Source organism: Rattus norvegicus, chromosome 1 (genome assembly GCF_021556685.1).
Source record: "Rattus norvegicus strain SHRSP/BbbUtx chromosome 1, alternate assembly SHRSP_T2T, whole genome shotgun sequence".
Classification (NCBI taxonomy): domain Eukaryota; kingdom Metazoa; phylum Chordata; class Mammalia; order Rodentia; family Muridae; genus Rattus; species Rattus norvegicus.
This window is the reverse complement of record NC_141534.1, coordinates 179,390,675-179,413,835: the sequence shown is the minus strand read 5'-3', so window position 1 is coordinate 179,413,835 and position 23,161 is coordinate 179,390,675. Positions and strand designations below refer to the sequence as shown.

At 48.4% G+C, this 23,161-nt stretch overlaps 1 protein-coding gene across 44 annotated transcripts in view; it reads right to left on the bottom strand.

Annotated features, from left to right (window-relative positions):
* Positions 1-23,161, bottom strand: part of Mical2 (microtubule associated monooxygenase, calponin and LIM domain containing 2) — a 184,407-nt gene that overhangs the window by 52,161 nt on the left and 109,085 nt on the right. For 11 of the 44 annotated variants that reach the window (XM_087576927.1, XM_087576965.1, XM_087577005.1 and 8 more), the window contains 4 exons: positions 21,812-21,937; positions 14,094-14,283; positions 11,843-11,931; positions 10,451-10,553 (listed from right to left, as the gene is read on the bottom strand). In XM_087576927.1, the coding sequence (XP_087433053.1) occupies positions 10,451-10,553; positions 11,843-11,931; positions 14,094-14,283; positions 21,812-21,937 (508 nt within the window). 44 annotated transcript variants of the gene reach the window in all.

Here is a 23,161-nt window from a genome sequence, read left to right as displayed (position 1 = left end):
AGTGGTTTTGGTTTTGCTAGTGTCTATATGATGGTTGTAATAAGAGCAGTGGTGGCTTTTATTGGGCCCCTAATATATGCCAGGAATACTTTGAGTACTGGGACTTGTACTATGTCTGTCACACTTATATAATCCTTCAAGCAAAGCATTTTGGGACCCCCCATTTTCTTGCTGAGATAATGGGAACACGGAGAGGCTCAGACCCCCACAGATGGTCACATGTTGCTGGGCTCTATGTCTGTGAACATGACAGAACCATTTGTTTGGACAGAGTCACACACTGTCTTGGATTTTGTAGTCCTTCTGACAGTTGGCAGAACATACCTCTGTCCCAGCAACGTGATGCTTGTCTGCCTCAGACCAGTGGAGATTTGTCACCCAAGGCTCTGAGTGGCCTTGCCAGGTTGAGTTGACACTCATGTTCCTATTGTAAAAGCTTGTTTCTAATGGCTGCTGCCCTATCAGCCTGGATCCTTGGTGGAGGGTACACAGACAGACAGACAGACAGAAAGACAGTCAGACAAACCTGGAGCCCACCCTTAGACATTCAGCTTATAGAGTCATCTAGCAACCCCCAGACTCATGAAGAGAAAGCGGAAGAGACCACACACACTGAGATTTGAGAGATGCGTTCAAGGTCCCGACTACCGGCATGGATTTTGGTTCAGGGCTTGAAGAAATTCCCCTGGGTGCCACTCCCCATACCCCAGTCATGGACAGAAGTTGAAAATGAAACATGTGGAGGGAATTAAAGCAATGAGGATACCGTTAAGAATATAGAGCTCCAGTCAAAGAGCTCTGCAGAGGGGCAAGGCAGGCAAGGAGACATGATGGTGCTGGACAAAGTAAAGGGCCAGCCTTACCAACTCTCAGAAGCCAAGGCTATTATATTAGGGGTTAGGGTGTCAGGAATAATACCTTGGTTCCTCTCCTGGTCCCATACCACCCTTCCACCAGGTTTCAAACCTAATGGGAAGCTAGTTCAAGGTACCCTGGAGGATGTAGTTTGCAGGGGCTAGACCTCTATAGCATAGGCAGAGTTGGGGATGACAGAGCATACATGCTACCACAGACAGGCAGGGGTCTACACTGCTATGCAGAATGGCCCCCCAGCCATTGTCCCCAGGTGGACTATGATCAGTGATGGAGAGATAAGGCACGAGGCATCAGCAGGGTGACAGAGAGCTTGAGCAGACAGCTCTTCAGTACATTTCCAGGGGTGTTACAACTGCTCAGGGAGGAAGATTTGTCCCTGGCACTGTTAGTCCTCAACAGGACACGTGTTCAAAGACTGTGGCTACTTCAGGCCCTTTAGAGAGGACTCATCGCAGTATTGTAATGGGAGCAGAGCATCCAGGGATGCTCAGAGATGAACGCATGGATGGGTAGCCCTGAGCCTCTCTCTGGTGTACTCTTCACCATGAAGTCGTTCTCCCTGCCTTGCTGTGCTTTCCCCAGGTGTCACAGACCCTGTGTGTGTGTGTGTGTGTGTGTGTGTGTGTGTGCGCATGCGTGCACGAGTGTACAGTTCCACCTTCTGCTGAAGGAAACCATGACAGACAGTGTTACTTAGAGCCCTCTCTGGTCCCAGTCAAAGCCGAAGCAAAGAGATACACATTCAGCTAATCAAACAAGAAAGGGCTAGCACACCCTCCCTGATAGAAGGCATTCCTCTGCCCAGAGAAGAAAGGAACTAGGTTAAACTTTATCCCGTGGGCCTCAGTGGCATGTGCTATTCCCATCCCAGACCCTTCATCCCGAATCTTGACCCAGACACCAAGGAAATGCCAGCTTCACATGCATCCCAAGATCAGACACCAGTCCCCAGAGCAGGCTCCTTTAGGGCATGAGAGCCCTTTCATTGGGATGAGGGGTGGAGCACAATGTTTTCCTTATGGCTGTGTAGGCTCCCAGCAGCAGCAATCAAGCTGGGCAGTTGTGTCCCGGCTGCAGGGTAGGGGCTATAGTTGGGCTATGGTTCTCTTTTCCACCCGTCCTGTCACTAACAGGCACTGTGTCCAGCCAGTTCAGCTTCCAGCTTTGGCTTCAGCCAGGACCCATGTCTACGTTTCTCAGAGAGTCTTTGTAGTGTGCTGGCAGACGTGAAGACATTCTCAAAGAGACATATGTGCCCTTCCCTTTAACTACGCTACGGAGACAATGGATCCCACGAAACTGGAATTTCCCTAGAATCTCATGCTGAGGGAAGGAAAGCCTGGTGTTTGTCTCATGGAAAGAGACTCCACACAGTGATGACACCTCTGAGATTACCACGCCAGAGAGACTGCCGCCCTGACCGCCGTAGGCAGGGCCACACCTCTGACATCATTACTTAGTTTTCTATTTCTAGTTGACCTCTATTTAAACTTAGATCTCCATGAAGACCTCAGAGATGGACTTCAGCGTGTGTTGGCCATGGGGGTAGGAGTACAGGGTTGGGGTGAGGTGAATGGTGGTAGCTCACTTGGTGTCTGTATTTTTTCCTAATATAGTCACAGCTTTCTCTGTTTTTCTTGAGTGCTTAATTGGCCTATTGAGGACAAGTGGCTGAGCCTGGTTTGTTAGGACCCTAGAGTCCAGGCTTTGTCCCTATCAACTCTGGTAACAAGATGGGTAGGGATAGCTGGAAGTTCTGGAAGGTGGTTCTCTACCTTTGACAGCAATTTAGGGAGGCAGGAAGGGAGGCAGTCTTGGGGGTTTAGCCTCTTTCTTGGGCTAGTGTGAGGCAACAATCTCCTCCCAGCACTCTTGGGACAGAGGGGGTGGTAGGCATTGCCACAGATCCATGATGGAGTCTACAGCTGGCTGGGCCTGATGTGGGTTGATGGGACAGACCTGACAGCACTTCTGGGCTGCCACACAGTTGAGAGGCTGGCTGTCCCATCGAGGTGTACCCTTTGCTAAAGCCTCACATGGGCTTAAAGGATCAGAGACAGCAGTCAACTTCTTAGGCTCACCCAGATCCCAGATCACAATGGTGGGACATTTCCCACTCTACTTATTATGTCCAAGTGTCACCTGGATTCCTATGCTGGAGACAGGAGGGGAGAGAGAATGGGTGGCCTTGAGACACACTGCTGAATGTGACCTTGGTGTCAAAATTATCATGGGAACAGCTGTCAACTCAGGTGCATCCCTCTGGTGTTTGGGGGGGGGTGTGGGCACCCAAACCTGCTTTGCCACACAATTTATGCAAGGATGACAACCCTCAGGAAGCAAGGGAGGCACGAAATGGAAGCATTGTGTAGGGATGGCACACAGCGTCTACGTTCTGCTTCCTTAGGGCTCTGTCATGAACTATGGCTTGACCCCAGCAAGACCTTCCCAGCCTGAACAAACGCTTCCGTCCTCAGAGCAGATTCTGGATGGACCAGGTGTGGGCCCAGGATAAAGCAGGCTCAGGCACCAGGCTTTTGAGATGAGTAAGGAGAGACTGCGCTTTGCTGTCTTTTGCTGAGGGAGACGGTTAACAGGAGATGGTTTTGTGAAAACATTGGTGTTGGAGATGCCTAAGGGATGTCCAGGAAGTCATGGGGCATTGGGGAGAGGCAGTTAGCAACACAGACAGGGTCTCTGTGTTTCCTCTTAGTTGAAGCTCTGGAACGCCCCACACAATGCCTTTGACAGGACTCAGGAGGCAGGACTCTGGAGCTGAGACCTATGTCTGAGGGGAAATAGATGGTTGCCTTAAGAGGCTGGGAATGAGAGTACAAGAGAGAAAAGATGATGGTGCCTCCAGCACATCTGGGGCCTCTGACCAGCGTCCATCCAGCTTGTAGGGTATCCAGAGCCTCAGCTTATCTATGCTGGAAGGAAGTTTTTCCAGGAGCAGTCCCTCCAGAGAGGTGCTATCCAGAGCTCAGCAGAGCAGCCCAAGTGCACAGTTCCAGGCACTGACCTGGGCTGGCTAATTGATTCCACCTTTCCAAGACTCAGTGCCAGAGGCTTCGTTAGCTCCTGGTGCACAGAAGAACCTCACTCTGGGACACAGAGGGAATGAAATTCCAGGGGTCAAAACTGGGATTTTGGGAACCTATTTTGGACCTTGGTACTCTCTGCTCCCTCATAGTGGAGGGTATCACTCTAACTCACCTGTCTAGCACCAGTGATCTTTCTTAAGATCCTCTTTCATATCTGCGTCAAAGGTATGGAGCCTTTTGATATGGAACCTTGGTGGCTATATTGCCTTTCAAGAAATAAACTGTCCCTACGGTCAATCCTAAGCTGATATTTCCCCTTAAAATCACCTAGGTAGAATAACATGATTCATTTATGTTTCTTTGAGAGACAAGGGAGGGCATTTCCCCAAATGCTTCCTTTTTCTCCTTTAGTGTCTACTTCTTGAATCTGTCTAAATGGTGGTTATTTGTTCATAGCTGCTACTCATTTATCCTTGGGCCATTGCTCAGTAAAGATTAACTTGATCAGCGTCGCTGTGGGAGGTGCCTGGAAAACCCACTTTCAGTAAACTCTTTAAATACAATGAATTTCCATGTTTAAGTCAGATTTTTTCTCTAGTCCGACTGCCTAATTATATTTTAATTTTTCTAACTATATGACACTTATTGACTGACTGACTGATTGATTGATTGGTGTTTTGAGACAGGGTCTCTCTACACATCCCTGGCTGTCTTGGAACTTACTATGTAGACCAGACCAGCCTAGAATTCATGCTGTTTTAAAAATGTAGATATTTGGAACTGGAGAGATGGGTCAGTTATAAACAGTGCCTATTTCTCTTCAAGAAGACCCGAGTTCGGTTCCCAGCATTCACATCTGGCATCTTACAACCACCTTTAGCTCCAACTCCAGGGGATCCAATACCCTCTCTGTCACCCAAGGGCACTGTACTTATGTGTATAAACCCATTCTCTCTCTCTCTCTCTCTCTCTCTCTCTCTCTCTCTCTCTCTCTCTCTCTCCCTCTCCCTGTCCCTCTCCCTGTCCCCCCTTACATACACACACACACACACAATTTAAAAATATTTAAAATGCAAATGGTCAAATTTGTTTCATGTTTCTCCTACATGAATTTGTTTTTGTTAACAGTTCTGTAATGCAGAATCACTACCTCCCGATCTAACAAATATTTAATTATAGCACATATATTGCACAAATTTGCCCTGTTAGGAACTTCTTTTGGGGTGGGGAGAGGTTATTTTCTTGACACAGGGCCTCACATAGCCAAGGTTTTTCTTGAACTTGTTATGTAGCTGAGGATGACTTTGAACTCCTGATCCTCCTGCCTGCACTTCCCTAGTATGGGCATTGCAGGATAGTCACATTGCCTGACTTGTATAGGAACTTACATTTAATTCTATTAGACCACCTTAGTAATATTAAGTCTTAGGGTCGGGGAGGTAGCTCAGTGGTAGAGTATTTGCCTACCAAAGTCCTGGATTTGATCTCCCCCATCACAAAAAATTTAAGTCTTCAGTGTTTTTAGATTAAAAAATATTCTACCAAATACCAATTATGTAGGATATAGTAGTCAGGCCAAATCAAACCAAGACACTCTCTGAGCAGGTCTGAAAAAGCCGACCCAAACAGATAATTAAGCTTATTTACTTAGAGGACTTTATCAGAGACCTAACACGAGGCTTCAAGACTTTCAAGATTAGCTGGATTTCCTAGCACACAGTAGGTGATCAGCAAAATTAGGTAAATATATGAATGAACAAGAGTGTAGATTAGATGAATCAGAATCAAAACACACTGAGGCACATACTATTAAACATCAGGAAGGTGCAAGGGCTTTTGGGGCCCTCTGCTATGTCTCCTGGGTCTAGAATGATGATGTGGGCACCAAATGTTACATAGGCAAAGGGATTGATCATCTGTTCATCCCTCTACCTGATTTTTAGTCTCCAATAGTCTTCCTTGAATGGAAGAGGAGATAGGGACCCTGGGTCATAATCTGAGGTGGGCCTGAAGGCAGACTCGGGCATCAGCAGCTGAGCTGGAGCCTGGAGTCCCAGAAGTGCTCTCTGGGAGAAGCCAGGACCCTTATAGTTCACAGAGGGCTTTTTCCTGCCATATTGAAAACCCAACCACATCCAGTCTGGAAATGGCAGAAGCTCCTCCCTGTAGAGATCTGGCACTGTCCAGGGTAGTCAATGGGGACTCCAAGTCCTTCCCCTACACAGAGTGGTCAGGCAGAGCCTGCAGGGCGCTATGCTCAGAGTGGCCAGGTGGGTGGAGCCTCATACCACAGGGCTTCCATGAGTGCCCCTGCTGGTTCACTGTCTTCCGGAGACTGACACCCACTCCTTCCTCCTTATTTTCCTCCCATCACTTGGGTGGACCAGTGAGAACCATGAAAAGACTCATTTTTTTTTTCTCTATAAGAACCCAAACAGGTGGGGCTTTTGGTAAAGCGCTCAGAGCCATGGCAACCCAGTTTGTTCCTAAGGTCACACTGGCTCTCTCCTCCTCTGCCCAGAGTCTAGAACACCAAAGTACCACACATTTCAGGAAGAGACCCCAAAGCCTGGCACCGGAGTATTGGTGATATTTTTCCAAATATTACCCTTGGGTAATATTTCAGATTGCCCTGGCATAGCCCCAGAGAGTCCCGGGTCACCACAAGTGCAAGCCCCACCAGCAGTTTAGGGGAGGTCAGCTCCCCTAAACCGGTGCCCGTGTTTGAGATTTTAGAAGCTTCCACGGCAAAGAAGAGAGGAAACGGTGGGTTTTATAAAGAACCATATTTATTTTCATTTACAGCATCAAGTATCATAAATAAACCTAAACATCGCTTGCTGTGTGTGTAAAATACAGGGTTCCGTATGGCACTGTAAATGAATTCTCTAGGGTCACAGACATGCCACGAGATGGAGAGGAGACTGTCTAAAGAGGCTGAGAGCAGGGGTGGGGTGCGGGGGAGGGGAGGCTCTCTTTGGTTGACATTTTAGAGAGGGGAATGCTGGAAGAGAAGAAAAGAGGAGAGGAGAGGGCTTTGTACTGGCTGGGCTCTGCGCCAACATAGCAAGCAAGTGCAGCATGCAGGACCCAGGACCGGGTGGAAGCTGAAGAGCAGCGTAGCTCTGGCTGCGTGTGACGTGAGAAGGACTCTGGCTGCAGTCTGAAAATGTGGGGCTGGACTCACATCTGCTCTCTGTGGTGACTGCTTCCTGTAGGTGCATGCGACTGTCGTGCTGCTCCAGGTAAATGAGCAGAGACACTATGCCCTTTCCAGAGACTGACAGTGGCTGACCTGGGCTACTTCTGGAAGCCAGCCCTTCTCCTGTGACCACTACTGCTCTGATTAAAGCTTGTGAAACAGTAGGGACTTAAGAGCCTAGAGGTACGTGAAAGGCATAGCAAACCCCTACGACTAACTATGCTGAACCAGGGGAAGGGTTTGCTATTATATTCACAGCACAGAGCATTGGTCACGCTGGCCTAGGAGTCTGGGAACAAGTATGCTTGTAAATCCTCACCAAAGTGAGTCACTTACGGTCCTGGTCAAAGGAATTAGTAATCTTTGTATTAGGATGGGCTGAAGAAGGTACTCCTAGACGTGTCTTTTTTTCAGAGGTTACTAAATAGAAGTGTTTTCAAAGGTGACAAGAGCCCTCAGTATTGTCTCACAAACGTGGTGAACCCTTCTATAAAGATCAAAGTCTTTGAAAATGCAATAGAGAAAACATGCATAGAGGCCAGCCCATAGTCCAGAGGAGAAGGGGCACGGGGCATGCACTTGTTGTGGACCCAGGCTGCTGGCTAGGCTCCAAAGAAGGGGAGGCAGAACATAGCTTTCAAGCTGACACCCCTCCCCATGCTGTTTACCACCCATGCCTCTAAGGAGTCTGTTAGTAGGCAAGACACTCACAGTTAGCAGAACCACTACGACCGACGCAGAGAATGGGGTGCAGAAAGCGGGTTAGGGGTTAGTACCTCTCTGTGAAAATTGCCAAGAAAATCAGTCACCTTAGAGCAGAAGTGTCAGCCAAGAAGTGGGTGAAGGACTGGAAGGCTGAAACGTACTGGCGGCCGCAAAGTGAGATTGGAAAGAGAAAGACAGAAAGGAGGACTTAGCGAGGGCCTAAAACAAATCCAAATCACATAGGAAAGAACACTGGAGGTGAGGAACAGAGCAACCATTGTCCCTCACAAAGGACTGCCTGCCTAGGAGGGACCAACCTTCCTGGTGGCGACCAGCTAGTCATTTCCAAGAGTAGATGCCCAGGGTCTGCATAGAAACAGAACTCCATGCTTGTCTGCAAATGTTCCCAGGACCTTCTCTCCCCATGAGCCCCTCTGTCCCCAGTTTTCTCTGGGATCTCATACTCATCCTCGAAGCAAATTCATCTCCAGAGTATCTGTCTCCCAGGACCTGCCCCTGCTGTTACCCACCAGGAAGGTTAAGGTCTCAGAATATACAGATGTCTCAGCCCTGTGTAGACACACCCTGTCTACCAGAGTAATGCAAAACAGCCTCTGTGTGGCTATAAATGAATTCTTTTCTTTTTTTGTTTTTGGAGAGTTCACTCTGGCTTCCCAGAGCATTCCACAAAGTATCCCAGCCCACCCTGAACTAGAGAAAAATCACTATAACATGACCTTGAGAATTCATGTGACATAATGAAACATAATAGGACTCAAGGGCTCCTCCCATCATGCTTGGCCATTAACACCCCAGCTATACTCGGGGCACGTACAGTGTACGTCACCACACAGGCAACAGTTCCAACAAGGTCAGAGGTGCTGGTTCCCACACACTTGGCCATAGCCATGCCTGTCTTTCCCATATCTTCAGGGCAGAGTCTAGAAAGGCACCCTTCTTTCCCCTCCCTGCAGAAAGCTTACGCCAAAGCTTTCAAGGTCTTTAACCAGACCTTCCTAGTCCTGAGAGTGTATGCTACTGGTGGATGCTCTAAATAGCTGTCTTGCACCCAGTGACTGTAGACATGAGAAGTACCTAGAAGGCCCTTAGTAGCCCTCCAGTTGCTCAGCCTGCTTCTGAAGCTAAGCATCATAGACAGGGTGGGGACAGCTGAAGGCTCTTTCCAGAGGGGAAAACACCGTGGGCTTGGAGTCACCCAAAGACCAGATGCTATTCTTTGTCTGGGGCACTGGGAAAAGGTTTTCAGACTGTGTTGAGGAAACATGCACGTGACTAAGCACCAGGATGCCACCAGCACTGATCAAGGCCATGCTTCCCAGAGGCAAGTACCCGGTTCAAAGAACCTAGGGGAGAGGAAGCTGAACCATGGCGGACCTGAAGGGCTTTGGCTCAGCCTGCAGCTGGGGTTGGTGAAAATGACGCCATCTGAAATAGTTTGCCCTCAGCATTACATCAGCCTGACATAGCTATTCAGGGTCAAGTGCCGAGAGGCTCTCCCTGCAGCACCCATTAGTGGGAGGAGACTATCTGCTTGCCGCACGGCAACCCTGTAGTTCTATGCCATTGGCTATGGTTTGGTGGGCAAGAGGGAAAGCCTCTAGGCTCCTTTTTGATTTCAAAACGTACGAGCAGGGTACCTCTCTCCCATCCTGAGGACGGACAGCATTGACACTCTGCCGTGCACTTTGACCACTTTTGGTTTATTTTGCTCCTGTGCTTAACTTCTGTTGACCTCTTTATGTTTTTACATATCTGCATTTTTGAAACAAACAAACTCAGCATGCACTGTGACCAGGTGGCATCTGGATGAGTAAACCAAAAGGCATTGATCACATGACGGTACCCTCTCCTTTGTGACTCTAGTCCCAGCTCATTAACTTTGCTGGCAGCAATGAGTCTCAACACACTGCCAAGCTCAAGGGCCTCGTAAAACTGGCCATAATGGTTGAAACGGTTAGAAATATTGATCCTTGTAGAAAAATAGTGCTTTCTTTTTTGGCGTATGAAAAGTTAAAAATTGAAATGTAAACCCAGCAATATGGCTCACTTTGGTTTGAAAAAAAAAAAGAAAGAAAGAAACAACACAAAGCTGTTAAAAAGAACAAACACATACAAAAATCCTTCATGTTGTCCCTGGCCCTAGCACCAGGAATAGATGCTCAATCCTGTCAAACAGGCGGAAGTGGCCGACGTGGGACTCTTTGGCTTGGAGCTAATTGGTTACAGATGCTGGCCAGAGCCTGAGCAAACTACAAACATCGCAGTCTACACTGGAAATGTTAGGGCACTGTGGGGCAGCCCGCAGCTCACTGCAGCTTCACTGGGACAAACCTGAGCAGCCAGCTGCGGATGCTCTCCAGGGATTCCTCAGACTCCCTGTACATGGCAGCCAGGACCTCGGAGAAAGCCCAGAGCAGCAGCAGCCCCAGGCTCAGGAGCTCAAACATGAAGCAGTAGTTGTGAGCATTGTCCCTCACATGGTGGCCCGCAGCCTGCAGGAGTCCCTGCATCCACCTAAGCAGGCTCTGGGGCAGGTTGAGCAGGCCTCTTGTCAGCCTGAGAGGCCAGCTGAGTGCCTTCCTAAAGAAGGAGGTGGAGATACCTGGGGGGCTGCCTTCTGGCGTGCTGATGGCCGCCACTGCACAAGAGCTTTCTGCTGGAACATCTCTCCGAGCTGCTTCCTGCTCCGGCCATGTCCCTTCCTCCTGAGGAAGACAGCAGAGCAAGGACAGTTAGTCAGTGAGCCTGAGGAGGCTGCCTCCAGCCAAGCAGACTGAGCTCCGGTTCTTGGTGTTGAATGTGGGCCTTGCTTGTTTTTAAGGGGGGCAAACTCACCATGCCATTCTCTAGCCTTCGAAATATGCATGCCCATTGGCTTGCACATCTCTTGTACTGATACATAGTCCAGAAATAATTACAAACAGGGATTAGGATTTGTATGCAAATACATTCACTGTAGAAATCTTTGAGAGATAATATTAAACGGCATAAAAGTCCAACAGGATGGAACTACTGAAAGAGATTACTGACTATGCATAAAATACAATATTTTAATAGCATTAGAAATTATACTCCTAAGCAAGGCGTGGTGGCACACCCCTTTGATCACAGCATTCAGGAGGCAGAGGCAGGTAGATCTCAATGACTTGGAGGCCAGCCAGGGGTAACGATTGAGTTCCAGACCAGTCAGGTTTACATAGATAGATCCTGTCTCACTTAAAAAATAAGGTCTTACCTCTGAAATGTCAGCTCCCTACTGCTCTCCAATTCCTTCCCTGACCCATCCCCACTCCTCGTTGAGTTAGAGTATGGCTAAGTTGCTTAGACAGATCTTAAAGTTCATATGTAGACGAGGCTTGCTTCAAGTTCAAATGCCCCGGCTTCTGTCTCCCAAGTGCTGAAATTACACAGGAGCTGAAGAGATGGCTCAGTGGTTAAAAACACCGGCTGCTCTTCCAGAGGATCTGGGTTTGATTCCCAGCACCCCCATGATGGCTCATGACTGTCTGTAACCCCAGTCCCTGGGGACCTGACATCCTCTTTTGGCCTCCATGGGCACGAGGCACACATGTAGTCCAGAGACATATGTGTAGAAAACCCACTCATCATACATACACTAAAATGGGAAAAAGTTAAGAAGGAAGAGTCTCAGCAACCTGTTCTTGATAAACTTTCAGTGAAGACGAAGAAACCTAGAAAGCTAGAGAGGTGGGATCTATTCACACAGGGAAAGATCTTGGGGGAGAGACAGTACAATGTCAGTGTTCCAAATGCCAGTAGTCTTGAACAATTACCATAAGGTCAACTGGCGTTTTCCCAAGGTAAGTGGTCATAGGTAACTTTACTGCCTTTATTTTTATTTACTTTCCCATTTCCCTAAAGCTACCTCCCTTTGGGGCTAAAGAAGTCTGTCTAACTCTGAGGCTGTCTTTAGAGACTTCATCAAGGGGGAGGGATTGCCCCTGCTCGCCCAGCACTGTTGAGACCAACATACCTCTCTTTGCTGATTCAGCTCTGCCCGTCTCTTCCGCTGTTTGCTGCTGGTTTTACAGTGAGCAAAATGGAGCTTGCAGTAAAATTTGCCTGTGAGAAAATATACACACATACATGCACATGCAGTTTTTCTCTACAGACAACCATTGGAACAAACGTCTATCCTCGTCCAGTTGGAATACAACAACCTTGGAAATCAACCCAGCACGGTTCAGACATGCGCAGGGGCTTATCCACCTGCCCTACAGTGGCTCCAAGATAGGTGGAGCCAGCAATGGGGAACCTCTGAGTGGGGCTAAAGCCACCAGGTAACTCACGATACAGACAAAAGTCAGACTTCTTCACAAGGTCGGCTGTCAGGGAAATAACTAGGTAGCTCCTCAAGTATCAATCAGACCCTCAGTATTTCCAGAATCTTGAGGGTCAGGACAGCCAGCCAGGAATGAGAGAAAAGACTCAGGCAGAGTGCATGCTGGGTAAAATGGCACTGCCTGGGACCACTGGGTACCTTCTAGAATAGCCTTCCTGCCTACTTCTACAACAGTAACAATGGCGATGGTAAAAACACAGTAATAATAATAACAGTGGGAGGACCTAATAAATACTTTATATAACTTAACTCATCAGCCCCCACATTCTTACTAGCTAGGAACTGTTATCTCTTCATTTTGTTCTTCTGAGGCAGTCTCTATATGTGTCCCAGCTGATCTGGAACTCAGACTCTTACTGTCCCTGCCTCTTGAGTGCTGGGATCACTGGTGTACAATGTCCATACTGGTCCTATCATTATCCTCATTTTTCATATGAGGAGGCTGAGGGACCAAGACTTTAACAGCCCCAAGATCATGTGGTGAGTAGGTGCTACTGTCTAAATTCACCCCAGCAAGGATAGTTTTTGTTTGTTTGTTCATTTATTTTTATTTTGAGACAGGGTCTCTCTGTGTGTCCTTGGCCGCCCTGGAACTCATTCTGTAGACCTGGCTGGCCTTGAACTCAGAAATCTGCCCTCCTCTGCCTAGCGAGTGCTGGGATGAAAGGCATGTAGGATAGTTTTAAGATTCACAATTAGAAGCACTGTGTCCTATTGTCCTATATTGTATATGACAATATAAAATCAAAGGCTTAAGGATTGAAAGTAATCTCTTGGGGCTGGTGGGATGGCTCAGCAGTTAAGAGCATTGGCTGCTCCTCCAGAGGTCCTGAGTTCAATTCCCAGCTACCACACAGTGGCTCACAGCCATCTGTAATGGGATCTGATGTTTTCTTCTGGCACGCATGTATACATGCAGAAAGTGCACTCATACACATAAAATACAAATCTTTTTTAAAAAAGTGATCTCTCTGTACAGTGAATATATTGTCTTTGCTGATGAGCTCTGGTAGGCCACTTACCCAAAGAGGTGCTAATATTAAGGCCAATTTTATAATTCATATTTTTGGATATGTGCAGGTAGGTATACATATGTGTGTGGGTAGTTATGTGTGTGTGTAGATTAGGCCATAACCTCAGCTATAGTTCTTCAAGTACCATTTACCTTGGTTTCCTGCTTTTGTTCTGAGGAAGGGTTTCTCCCTGGAACACATGGAGTAGGCTAGGCTGACCAGCTAGAGTCCTGAGGATTCACTCGTCTCCCCAGTGCTGGGATTATGAGCATGCACCAGCATACATTGCTTCTCTTTTTCTTTCTGTTCTATTCATTTGTTTTGAGGCAGAATCTCAGTATGTAACCTAGGCTGGCCTCAAACTTCAGAGACCAACCTGACTCTGCCTTTCCAGTACTGGGATTAAAGGTGTGCACTGCCACACCTGCTCATTTAAACAGAACACAGGTTCTGGGGACTGGACTAAAGCCCTCATGGCTGCAAGACAAGCACTTAACTTACGGAGCAATCTCCCACCCCGCCTGCTTTATTAGAATACCATCATTCATGAAGTTCTTATTACACCATTAATGCTGGGCATGTCACACGGTTTATCGGGTTTAAATATCTTGGCCTCACAGGTGCCATGTGAAGTGGTGGGGCTGAATGAGAGAGAGAGCCCTCGGCAGACAGCAGGTATCATCGTGCCCTCTGCATTGTGGGTGCCGAAGGCTTCAGTTCTCTGTGGTAGCATCTCCCAGTTTCCCTAAGCAGTGTGTTCCTGTTGGTAAGTGCTGGGTGTCCTAGAGCCGCCACCCACCACTCACCAGAACAATGCCACATCTGAGACCAAGGCCAGAGGCCAGCGCTTTCCTGGCCCCCAGGGTTACCTTCATCACAGTCAAAGGCATAGGCAGCCACACGTAGGATGGCTGCGCAGACGCTGCATCGGAAGCACTCTCGGTGGAAAAAGTGGCCCTCGGCGCTCAGTCGCTCCATCACGTACACGCGCTTCTTACAAAAGTAGCAGGTGTCCCTGCCACCCAGGCTCAGGGGGAATTCCGCCTTTCGCAGGGATTCCTGTGGGCAGGAGAAAGAGCAAAGTGCTGGGGCTGAATAAGTCTTCAAAGGCCAGGCCTAGGCTTGTTGAAATTCTTTAAAAAGAAAAAAAAATCACAGGGACTTCTGGGCTCTTGGCTGCAGCTTATGTCACTACAAAGAAGAACATGGTACAGTGGGACCCTCCCCACACGGCCTCCAGTCCTGCAGGGCTTCTTCCCGGGCTGATCTAAATGAGCGAACAACTTGCCCGGATATGTCTATCTAGTGTTACTTTCTTGAGCCCTAGAGGACAAGTGTCACTAGGTATGACAGTGTGATAGTCAGTTCTAGTCGTCTCCTTTATAGACTTTAGTATCACCTGGGAGATGGGCTTCTCTGTATGCTTATGGTGGATTACCTTGATGAGTTCCTGAGTGGGAAGACCCACCCACTGTGAGTGGTACCATTCTCTGGCTAGGAGCTCACACTCTATTGATAGAAGAGCAGTAAGCTTGAGTCGACCTCTCTCTACTTCCTGACTGGGGATGCAGCATGTCCAGCTGCTTCAAGTTCCTGCGTGACTGTGCCTTGAACTGTGAGCTGAATAAACCTCCCTGAAACTGTGTTTGTCAGGGTACCTCATCACGGCAATAGGAAGAGCAGCCGAGACAGGGTGTGCTATATGCCTTTGCCCCCTGCAGTGATCAGGGATATGAGTGATCGGGGGGCACCAAGAATGATGGGGATCGAGTGAGGACTGCGTGTCACCTCAAATCCATTCAAGAGAGTGCAGGAAAGGGGTGTTTGTGCTGTCTTATAGTTCCCTCCTTACTCGAAATGGGGGAGGGAAGAGCTGGAGCAGACTGGTGCTGGGCCTCCTCAGCCTGTGCAAAGCCCCCATGACTTGACTTGCAACCAGCACCTGCCAGGCCAGTCCCCCCACCCCATCCCTGTCCAAAGAAAAGCAAATCAACTCTGACCAGTGACCAGTGTTGCTGATAGCAATATGCCACCTAGATCGAGGAGGGAGAGAGCCAGAGGGAAGACACACTCGCCCTGTTACTCATGTCTCAGTTCCCAGGGCTGCTTAGGTTGACACTAAACACTGAAGGTAGGGCACTTGTCCAACATCCCTGCAGAGCCTGGTGCTGAATGGATCCTGAAAGCCATGGATAGCAGGGCGCATGCCTCACTTGGAAAATCAACCACAGGGACCCAAGGGAAGTTAGTCTTTGAGGAAATGTGGCTTCCTCCAACCTCTGCTGGATCCAGCAGACTTTTAACAACCTCTTGTTCTCTGAGAATCGTTCCCTTTCAGTTTTCCCACACTCTTGCCCAGGGAGGCTGGGCAAATATCTTCAGGTTGAGGCTGACAGTGCATTTCCTTACCAGGTCTGGAGAGGTGGCCTGTGTCTTAGGTCTGTGATCATTCAAGTACAGATTGACCAGAACTTCAGCTGCAGCCCCTATTCCGCTGGATACTTTCCCTACTGTCAGCTAGCCAATAGCAGAGGCAAGGAGGCAAGGGAACAGATAAAAGGAAAGGCAGTTAGCACCCAGCAGGAACATAGGGCAAGGTGGTAAAGGGCTCCTGCCCATAGGAAAGTGGAACCCCAGAGTTTCCGGAGGTAAACCAGATCACCAGGAGAAGATGCCAGAGTGATGGAAATGGACAGAAGGAAAGACACCAAAAGCTGGTGGTAGCAAAAGGAATAAAATGCCCATTTCTCCTCCTCTGAGTTATGTAGGGCTGTCAAATCACAGAGATAGAGCCAGGGCACAGTGACACATGTCTGGATTCTCAACACTCAGGAAGCAGAGGCAGGAGAATTGCTATGAATTTGAGGCCAGCCTAAGTGATATAGTATGATCTAGACCAGTCTGGACTATAGAGTGAGGTCCTGCCCCCAACTCAGAAAACCAAGCCAAGCCAAACCAAACCAAACCAAATCAAACCAACCAGCCAACCAACCAACCAACCAACCAACCAACCAACCAACCAACCAACCAAATAACCAAACAAAACCAACAACAGAACCATAGACAATGGTTCTCCAGGGTTTGGAGGTCAGTGTTTGCTGTTAATGGGTCTTTTATTTTTATTTTTTATTTTATTTCAAGATGCAACAATCTACATTTTCCTAGTGAATGAACCAAGCCTGGAAGCTCATTGCTTTATGCCACACCTTAGAACCGGTCTAGAATGGATAGATCTTAGCCCTGCCCCATAATGTGCTCAGCAGCATCCAGGAAGACAGCTCCTTTGGAGGGATGGCTACAGACCAGCATCACTGAACAGCTCAAATAGGGGATGGGATAATCCCACATGCAGGCCCAGCCAACCCCCTTCCTAAGGAGCTCTGACAGACCACACTGGGAAGGTTTAGTCTAGAGGTGAGCGATGCATAGCCCAAGAGGCCAGAAGTACTGCTTGTGATCCCCAGGACACAAGGGAGGCAAGACATTGCTGCCTTCCAAATTCAACCTCTGAGAGGAGTGGCCAGAAGGAGCAGCCATTTAGTCTGGCAGGACACTTGTAACAGTTGCCTCAAGTAATGAGTCTTCTGTGATAAAACCACACCTTCCATCCAAACCCAAGCCTGCTCTTGGAGGCCAAGTCTAATCTGGTGTTACCAGACGAGAACAAAGCAGGAAGTTCAGGGAACTAAAGCATGGATCCCCTCCTGGAGCAGAGTTACTACTGTACCCCAGCATCTGAAGTTAACTCTTCAGGTCCCTGACAAAGCAGGGATCTTGGGGTGAACAGAAAGGAAGCTAAGCAGGCAGGAAAAAAAGACTGGAGAGGCCCTCACACCTTTGGCCATTCTAGAAGCAGAACCATTGAGAGCAGTTTGGGATAGTTACTCAATATGAGGAGGGTTTGGGGGCGGTGGTGACTATAAGGAATGTGGCTTCAGGCTGCTGGTGGCCAGGGGTTCTGATATTTCTAGTGTCGCTTGAAGCCTCCGAGGAGCCTGTGCAAAGCCTCCATGACTTGACCTGCAAGCAGCTGCTGCCAGGGCAGGCACGTCCCTGCCCCACCCTGCCCTGCCCACAGGTCTAGTCTGGGGAAAATAAGAATTTTGCTTTGACATAGTCTCTTCCTACTTTTAGGAACCTGCGCTAGCCAAGAAATCTGGCTTATTCTTCCAGGAAAGTTCAGGTGTGTTGGGTCCACACAATAAGCCATTGTTTGTCTGACATTTCATCCTCTGGTAGGACCCCCAACTCCACCCCTCAGATAGAGAGGTAAAACACAAGGCTTGCTTGAAAAATAAAGAGGGCTGGGAGACTAGCTTTCTCCCATGCACTGCCTGCCCAGCCTCCTATGATGTGAACTGGCTCCATATCGCTCTCCCAGAAAGGAGGTGAGGGAGGCTGAAACATCCACGGCCTGTACCTGCCTCTTGATGGAGCTGAGATTTAGCCTGTCTTGTCTGAGACTAGAAATCCAAGTCTCTAATGAGACCTCATTAGTTACTTAGCTAATAAGCACTTTATGCCACTGAACTTCTAAGCAATCCTGTCTTAGGGAAAAATCACTGAAGCTTGCAGAGGACTTTGAGGGTACTGGGAGTGTCCCCCAAACACACTGAGGTAGTCACAGCCTATTCAGGTTATTCTAATCAGCTGTGCAAGTCACCCAGCAGCTGGGTGGGGAGCTGGGAGACAGTAATGTCCAAAATGAAGACCACACCCAGGCTTTTCATTCTGAGCTAACTAGGTTGGCAGTGGGTCTTCCCTTCTGTCTGCCCTTCCCACCTGGTGGGAACCATCCCAGATCACTGAGCCATAAAAAGGACTTACAGAGGTTGCAAGGAACTCAAAGGATGGAGACTTGCCTCAAGGGATGAGAGAGCTCTTGAAAGCTAGTCAGGACCAGCATGAACGTGAGGATTACTCTAAAGATTGGGGGTTATCTCCTAAAAATTATTTTAGATTTATCTATTCTATGTGTATGAGGGTTTGCCTGCCTGCATGTCTGTGCACTATGTACTTGCCTGATGCTCTTGGATACCAGAAGAGAGTATCAGATCCCCTGGAATTGGAGTTACAGATGGTTGTGAGCTACCAGGGTATTAAGAACTGAACCCAGGTCCTCTTAACTGAGCCATCTCTCTAGCTCCTTCTCTCTGTTTCTTGACAGGAGGAAGACAGCCTTGACTCAGTGAGAGGAGACTGTAACCCAGCCTCTGCCTGGGAACTGCATTTTCACCTTCTGGGGAGTTACCAGGTGGCCTGTCTTCTGAGCAAGGGAAATGCAGAGACTTGGAGAGAATTCATCGTGGGGTAAACACAGCAGAAGAGCCACACATTCTTAGCATGAGATTCACATACACTGAATAGCCAGCCACATGTGTTTGTGGGGCTAGGGGATGGATGAAGGGAACGTGGTGAACTGTCTAGGAAGAATTTATGTAAATGTGAAACTGGACAATCTGGTGATTTAACCAAAAAAAAATTAAAAAATGAGAAATTTTAGACTACCCTGGGACTGTTTTTGCAGCGCTTACATAACTTCCAATAGTCTTATAATTTTTAAGAATTTGAATATTTTTCAGTACTTGCTGTTCTTTTTGCATTCAAACTATTTTTCAGTGAATTCATTAGAATGAGACACAGAAGGTTGGTTATTTGGGGCAGTGCATCATCTCACATGACCTTTGACCATAACCTCTGTGAGCTTTAGTTTCCCCAACTCTGAAATGGGGAGATGCTCCCAAGCTGGTAGGGTTGTGGAAGCCTCCTGAAAGACCCTGGATAGGGGTGGAGAGGTGACTCTGAGGTTGGATGCCTTACTCTTCCAGAGGACCCGAGTTTAGTTCCCAGTACCTATGTCAGGTAACTCACAACCATTTTTTACTCCAGGCTCAGGGAATCTAGTGCCTTTTTTCTACAGGCACCCACAAACAGCACACACTCATACAGACACACGTGGACATGTGTACTGACATAGTACAAATGACTTTGGGAGGAACCTCACTAGTGCTGGCCACCTAGAGGTCCTCAGCAGGTAAGGTCCAGTGAGACTGGAGCACATGTAGTTTGGAATTCTGGCTTTTAGATGGCTTTCTTCTTCTCCCTCAAAAACAAAACAAAACAACAACATAACAAACAAACAACCCCCCCAAACTAATCAAACAACAAAAACATCTGAATTACACATCTATTTCATGATGGATAGCTGGGGTTGGCCCAGGAGATGGAAAGGCAGAAGTTTAAGCCCACAGAAACGAGGGACAAAGCTCCAGAGGCGGGACCATCTCAAAGCCAATCTCATTTAGTCTCTCCATCCCCAGACACGGAGCTTCCCATGGACAGAGTTTGTGGGCTGGTAGGTCTGACAAGGCTGCATCCATCTGGGTCAGAGAGATCATTGGATTGCGATTGAGAACCATGGACCCCAGGATTCTCCTTAAACCTTTCTCTTCTCATCTGCCTCTGCCTCTGCTCAGTTCTCACAGACACAGGGCGGCCCTTCTTGTTCATTCCACTTCATATTGTTCCGTGTCTCCAGCGCCCTAGGCTCCTGCTAGTGCTGTAACTCTCCCACAGCAGTTATCATCTTACCTTGTGACGTATATGACTTATTTATACATCACATTACTATTGGCTTTCCTCCTACTACAGCAAGCCTCTTTAGTGTAGGAACTTAACTGATTCATTGATACAGACGCCAAGAGCCTAAGTATCCAACTTGAGTTTAATAAATACTTGTTGAGTGAATGAAGGTTCACTCAGTAGCTTAGTGAGAGACTTCAGTTAAAAATTGCCCAAGAGCCTGCTGAGAAAGACCTTGGAAGGGGCTCTGTGATGGTGTGACAGGGATAAGCTTACTAGTGACAAGAGTCTGTCAGACCCAGGTTCTATCTCTTGCTATCACTTAGAAGGTAGAGAGAACTTCTTGAGGGTAGATGAAAATCAGGGACAAAGAGGGGTAGGGCTTTGCCAAGATCAGCTTTGAAGGGCCCAGGGAATAGAAGAGGGGCTAGGCACTGAGACTCAAAGTGGCTCTGGCTGACTACTGGAGTCACCGCCTGGCCTGTGCTTTCACTCTTCACCCCTGTCATTCCATCAAGATCAAGGGTGGAGGTGATGTTTCCTTGACAGAAAGTCTATCCTGAGACCTTGCTGATGGTGCTGGCAAAAATGCCTGTGTCCACTCATGTAGCTCACCACACTGTAAGCCCGGATCTCCCTTTACATTGGGAGTGGGGAGAGTGGAGGCCCTGATAGGCCAGGGGGCTTAGAGGCACAGCTGACGGATGCACTGACACTGCCTAGGGGCAGCTGTGTTGGCACCGTGACCGTGACTGTTTAGTGACACTGGAAATAGGAGTGTCCGTGTCATCTCCTCCTGGTCTTTGGCAGAGCTTTATGCCCCTAGGGGGAACCCAAGGGCAGCCGGGTAATAAGATTTCATCTTTCTTTGGAGATTCTTCCCACACATATCTCCCTACAGATGTTTCGGGTGTCAGTGGGAACAGAACTCTGTTACAAAACAAGGGACAACTTGGAGTCGTTTGCTGAGACAACGGTACGAAGCCGGAGGTATATCAGCTCAACAGCACAGAAGCAAACAAGGAGTCAGGGACCTTCAGTCCTGCACGCTGACCTCTGCGGGAGACAGGCCAACAACAGACTGTGGGTTCAGTGGAACAGTTTGGCTCATCCCTGGAGGTTCAAAATGTGCCCTGGATCCAAACTAACTTTGTTCACAGAACAGTTTGCTCTCCACTGAGCCACAGCTAGCTCCCGCCTCTCTCCCGCTGAGCTGTCTAGCTTCTGTATTGCCACCTAAACCATCCTTCGAGAACATAGGGTGGATCTTTCAGGAGCTCCCTGTAGCCCAGTCAGAAGATCAAACATGCTGACCGTGCCATGTGCTACCCTCCACACATCCTCACACACTGTCACCACAAAGCTGGTGACATCAGACATCCTGCCCTCTCATTTCATGTCAGCCATGTCTGCCTACCTCTACACACACTGGCTACTTCCTACCATACCCTAGCTCCACACCTCCGTGTAGAAAACTATTCCTGTGGAACCTTCCACACAGATCTTCTATCACACCTCTCAACTCTCCGCAGACTTCTTTCTGTTCCTATAATCTTGTCCAGTATACATACATCTTACAAAGTTCATGAATAGTACTGTATTAAGTTTACTGTGTCAAATTTTCATTTGCTTAGGTCAGGCGTACTATAATATCAGAAACTCCACATATTAAATGTGTGGTTATGCTTAAGATGGGAGGGGTGTCTCTGTTCAGTTGACAGCAAGGGGTCCCAAGCTTCTCTTTATTTTCTCAGTGCCTGGGCAGGGCCTGGCATGAGTCCCTGACGAATGTTTTATGTGTGAGAGCGACGCTCACAGTGTAGGCTGGAGCTATACGTATATGCTAACACAAAGCCCAAGCTGGATCTAGGGCTTTTGTACAGTGTCTAACCAACTTCCATCCCAGCCAAGCCTAGCTCCAGATGTTTGGCTGTGCCGGCCAGATGGAGCCCGAGAACAACTCAGAACATGCAGGGGTGGGGAGGCGATGATCCAGGGAGACTACCTTTCTGGCAGGAGAAACAGAGTCGGCGGCGGGTGGAGAGGGAGCAGCAGCTGGATCAGGAGACGGGAGGCAAGAGGGAGGAGATGGCGGATGAGCGTGAGGCACACGCTTAGACAGGAGTTTATCCTGAATGGAACAGAGACAGAATAAAGATAGGATTATAGCTGTGGCAGGTGTACCAGTCGTGCCTTTGACAAACCCATGGAGGAGCAGACACTGAGGCCTGTGTCTCAGGATGACAGAAGTGTGTCTTTGGAGCCAAGCAGGATTGTGTGGCTCCTGACTGAACTACATTCTGCTTCAGTTCCAGCTCCCTGAAAAACCCCGAGGAGACCCATTCTGCTCCTGCCCAGAGCTGCCCCAGACTGCAGTGCTCATGAGAAGCCCTCATAGAGTTTGGTATGAGGGAGCAGCTGCAGGCTTAGGAGGGGAGAAGCCTGAGCCAGCCAGGGCAGACTGCCACAGCCGGGGCTTCTGCAGCTGTAGGCACATACTTGCTGGCCTGCTGGAGGCTGCTAGAACCTTGGCAATGAACTCAGTGCAGAGCATCCCTCTGTGCATGTCACTGGAGTCACAAGAGGAGGCTGGGAGAAGCTGGCCGAGATGTGTTCTAGAGACAGCTTGCTGAAGAAGGAGGATTTCACAAGTATACTCCCACCCCACCTCCGGGGCTTCACTACTAAGCTTTCAGTTCCTGCTATGCAAACACCTTCTTTTTCTACCGGTTTCTAAACCAGTAGGCAGTCTGGAGGAAGCTGTACTTCCAGGCAAAATTTCTTGCATTAGCTTAGCATCCCTGCTTTGAGAGCTGAGCTTGAGGCATAGCTTGGGCTCACCATTTGGTGCCTCCCTGATTGGGAGGGATGAGCTGTAATGCCCAAGCATCTGGCTCACTTTCACCTTTAAGGCTCTTAAAGCCAAGCAGTCCCTACTTGCAGCGACTCTCAGGAAGCTCAAAGTCTACTTAGAAATGATCTAAGCACACAATGTATCCACATGCCACGTGCATCCCAGGATAACTAACAGTACGAGCAGGCACATCTGCGCATGACAGCACCATATCCCAAAGTCAAAAGACTGGATACACTTTTTAGGGCTGCTCCCTTTGATTTAATGTTACTTTGTTTTGACTCAAGGTTTCACTGTACAGCTCTGGCTGACCTGGACCTTCCGGTAAATACCAGGCTAGCCTCAAACTCAAAGGGATCTATCTGCCTTTGCCTCCTGAGTGCTGGGATTAAAGGCATGTGTCACTATACTCAGCCCTACTAGGATCTTAAAGGTCATGTTTTTGCTGGTTAATGGTTTCTTTTGACTTGGGCTTATTTTCCTGTCTCCATTTTCCTTTGT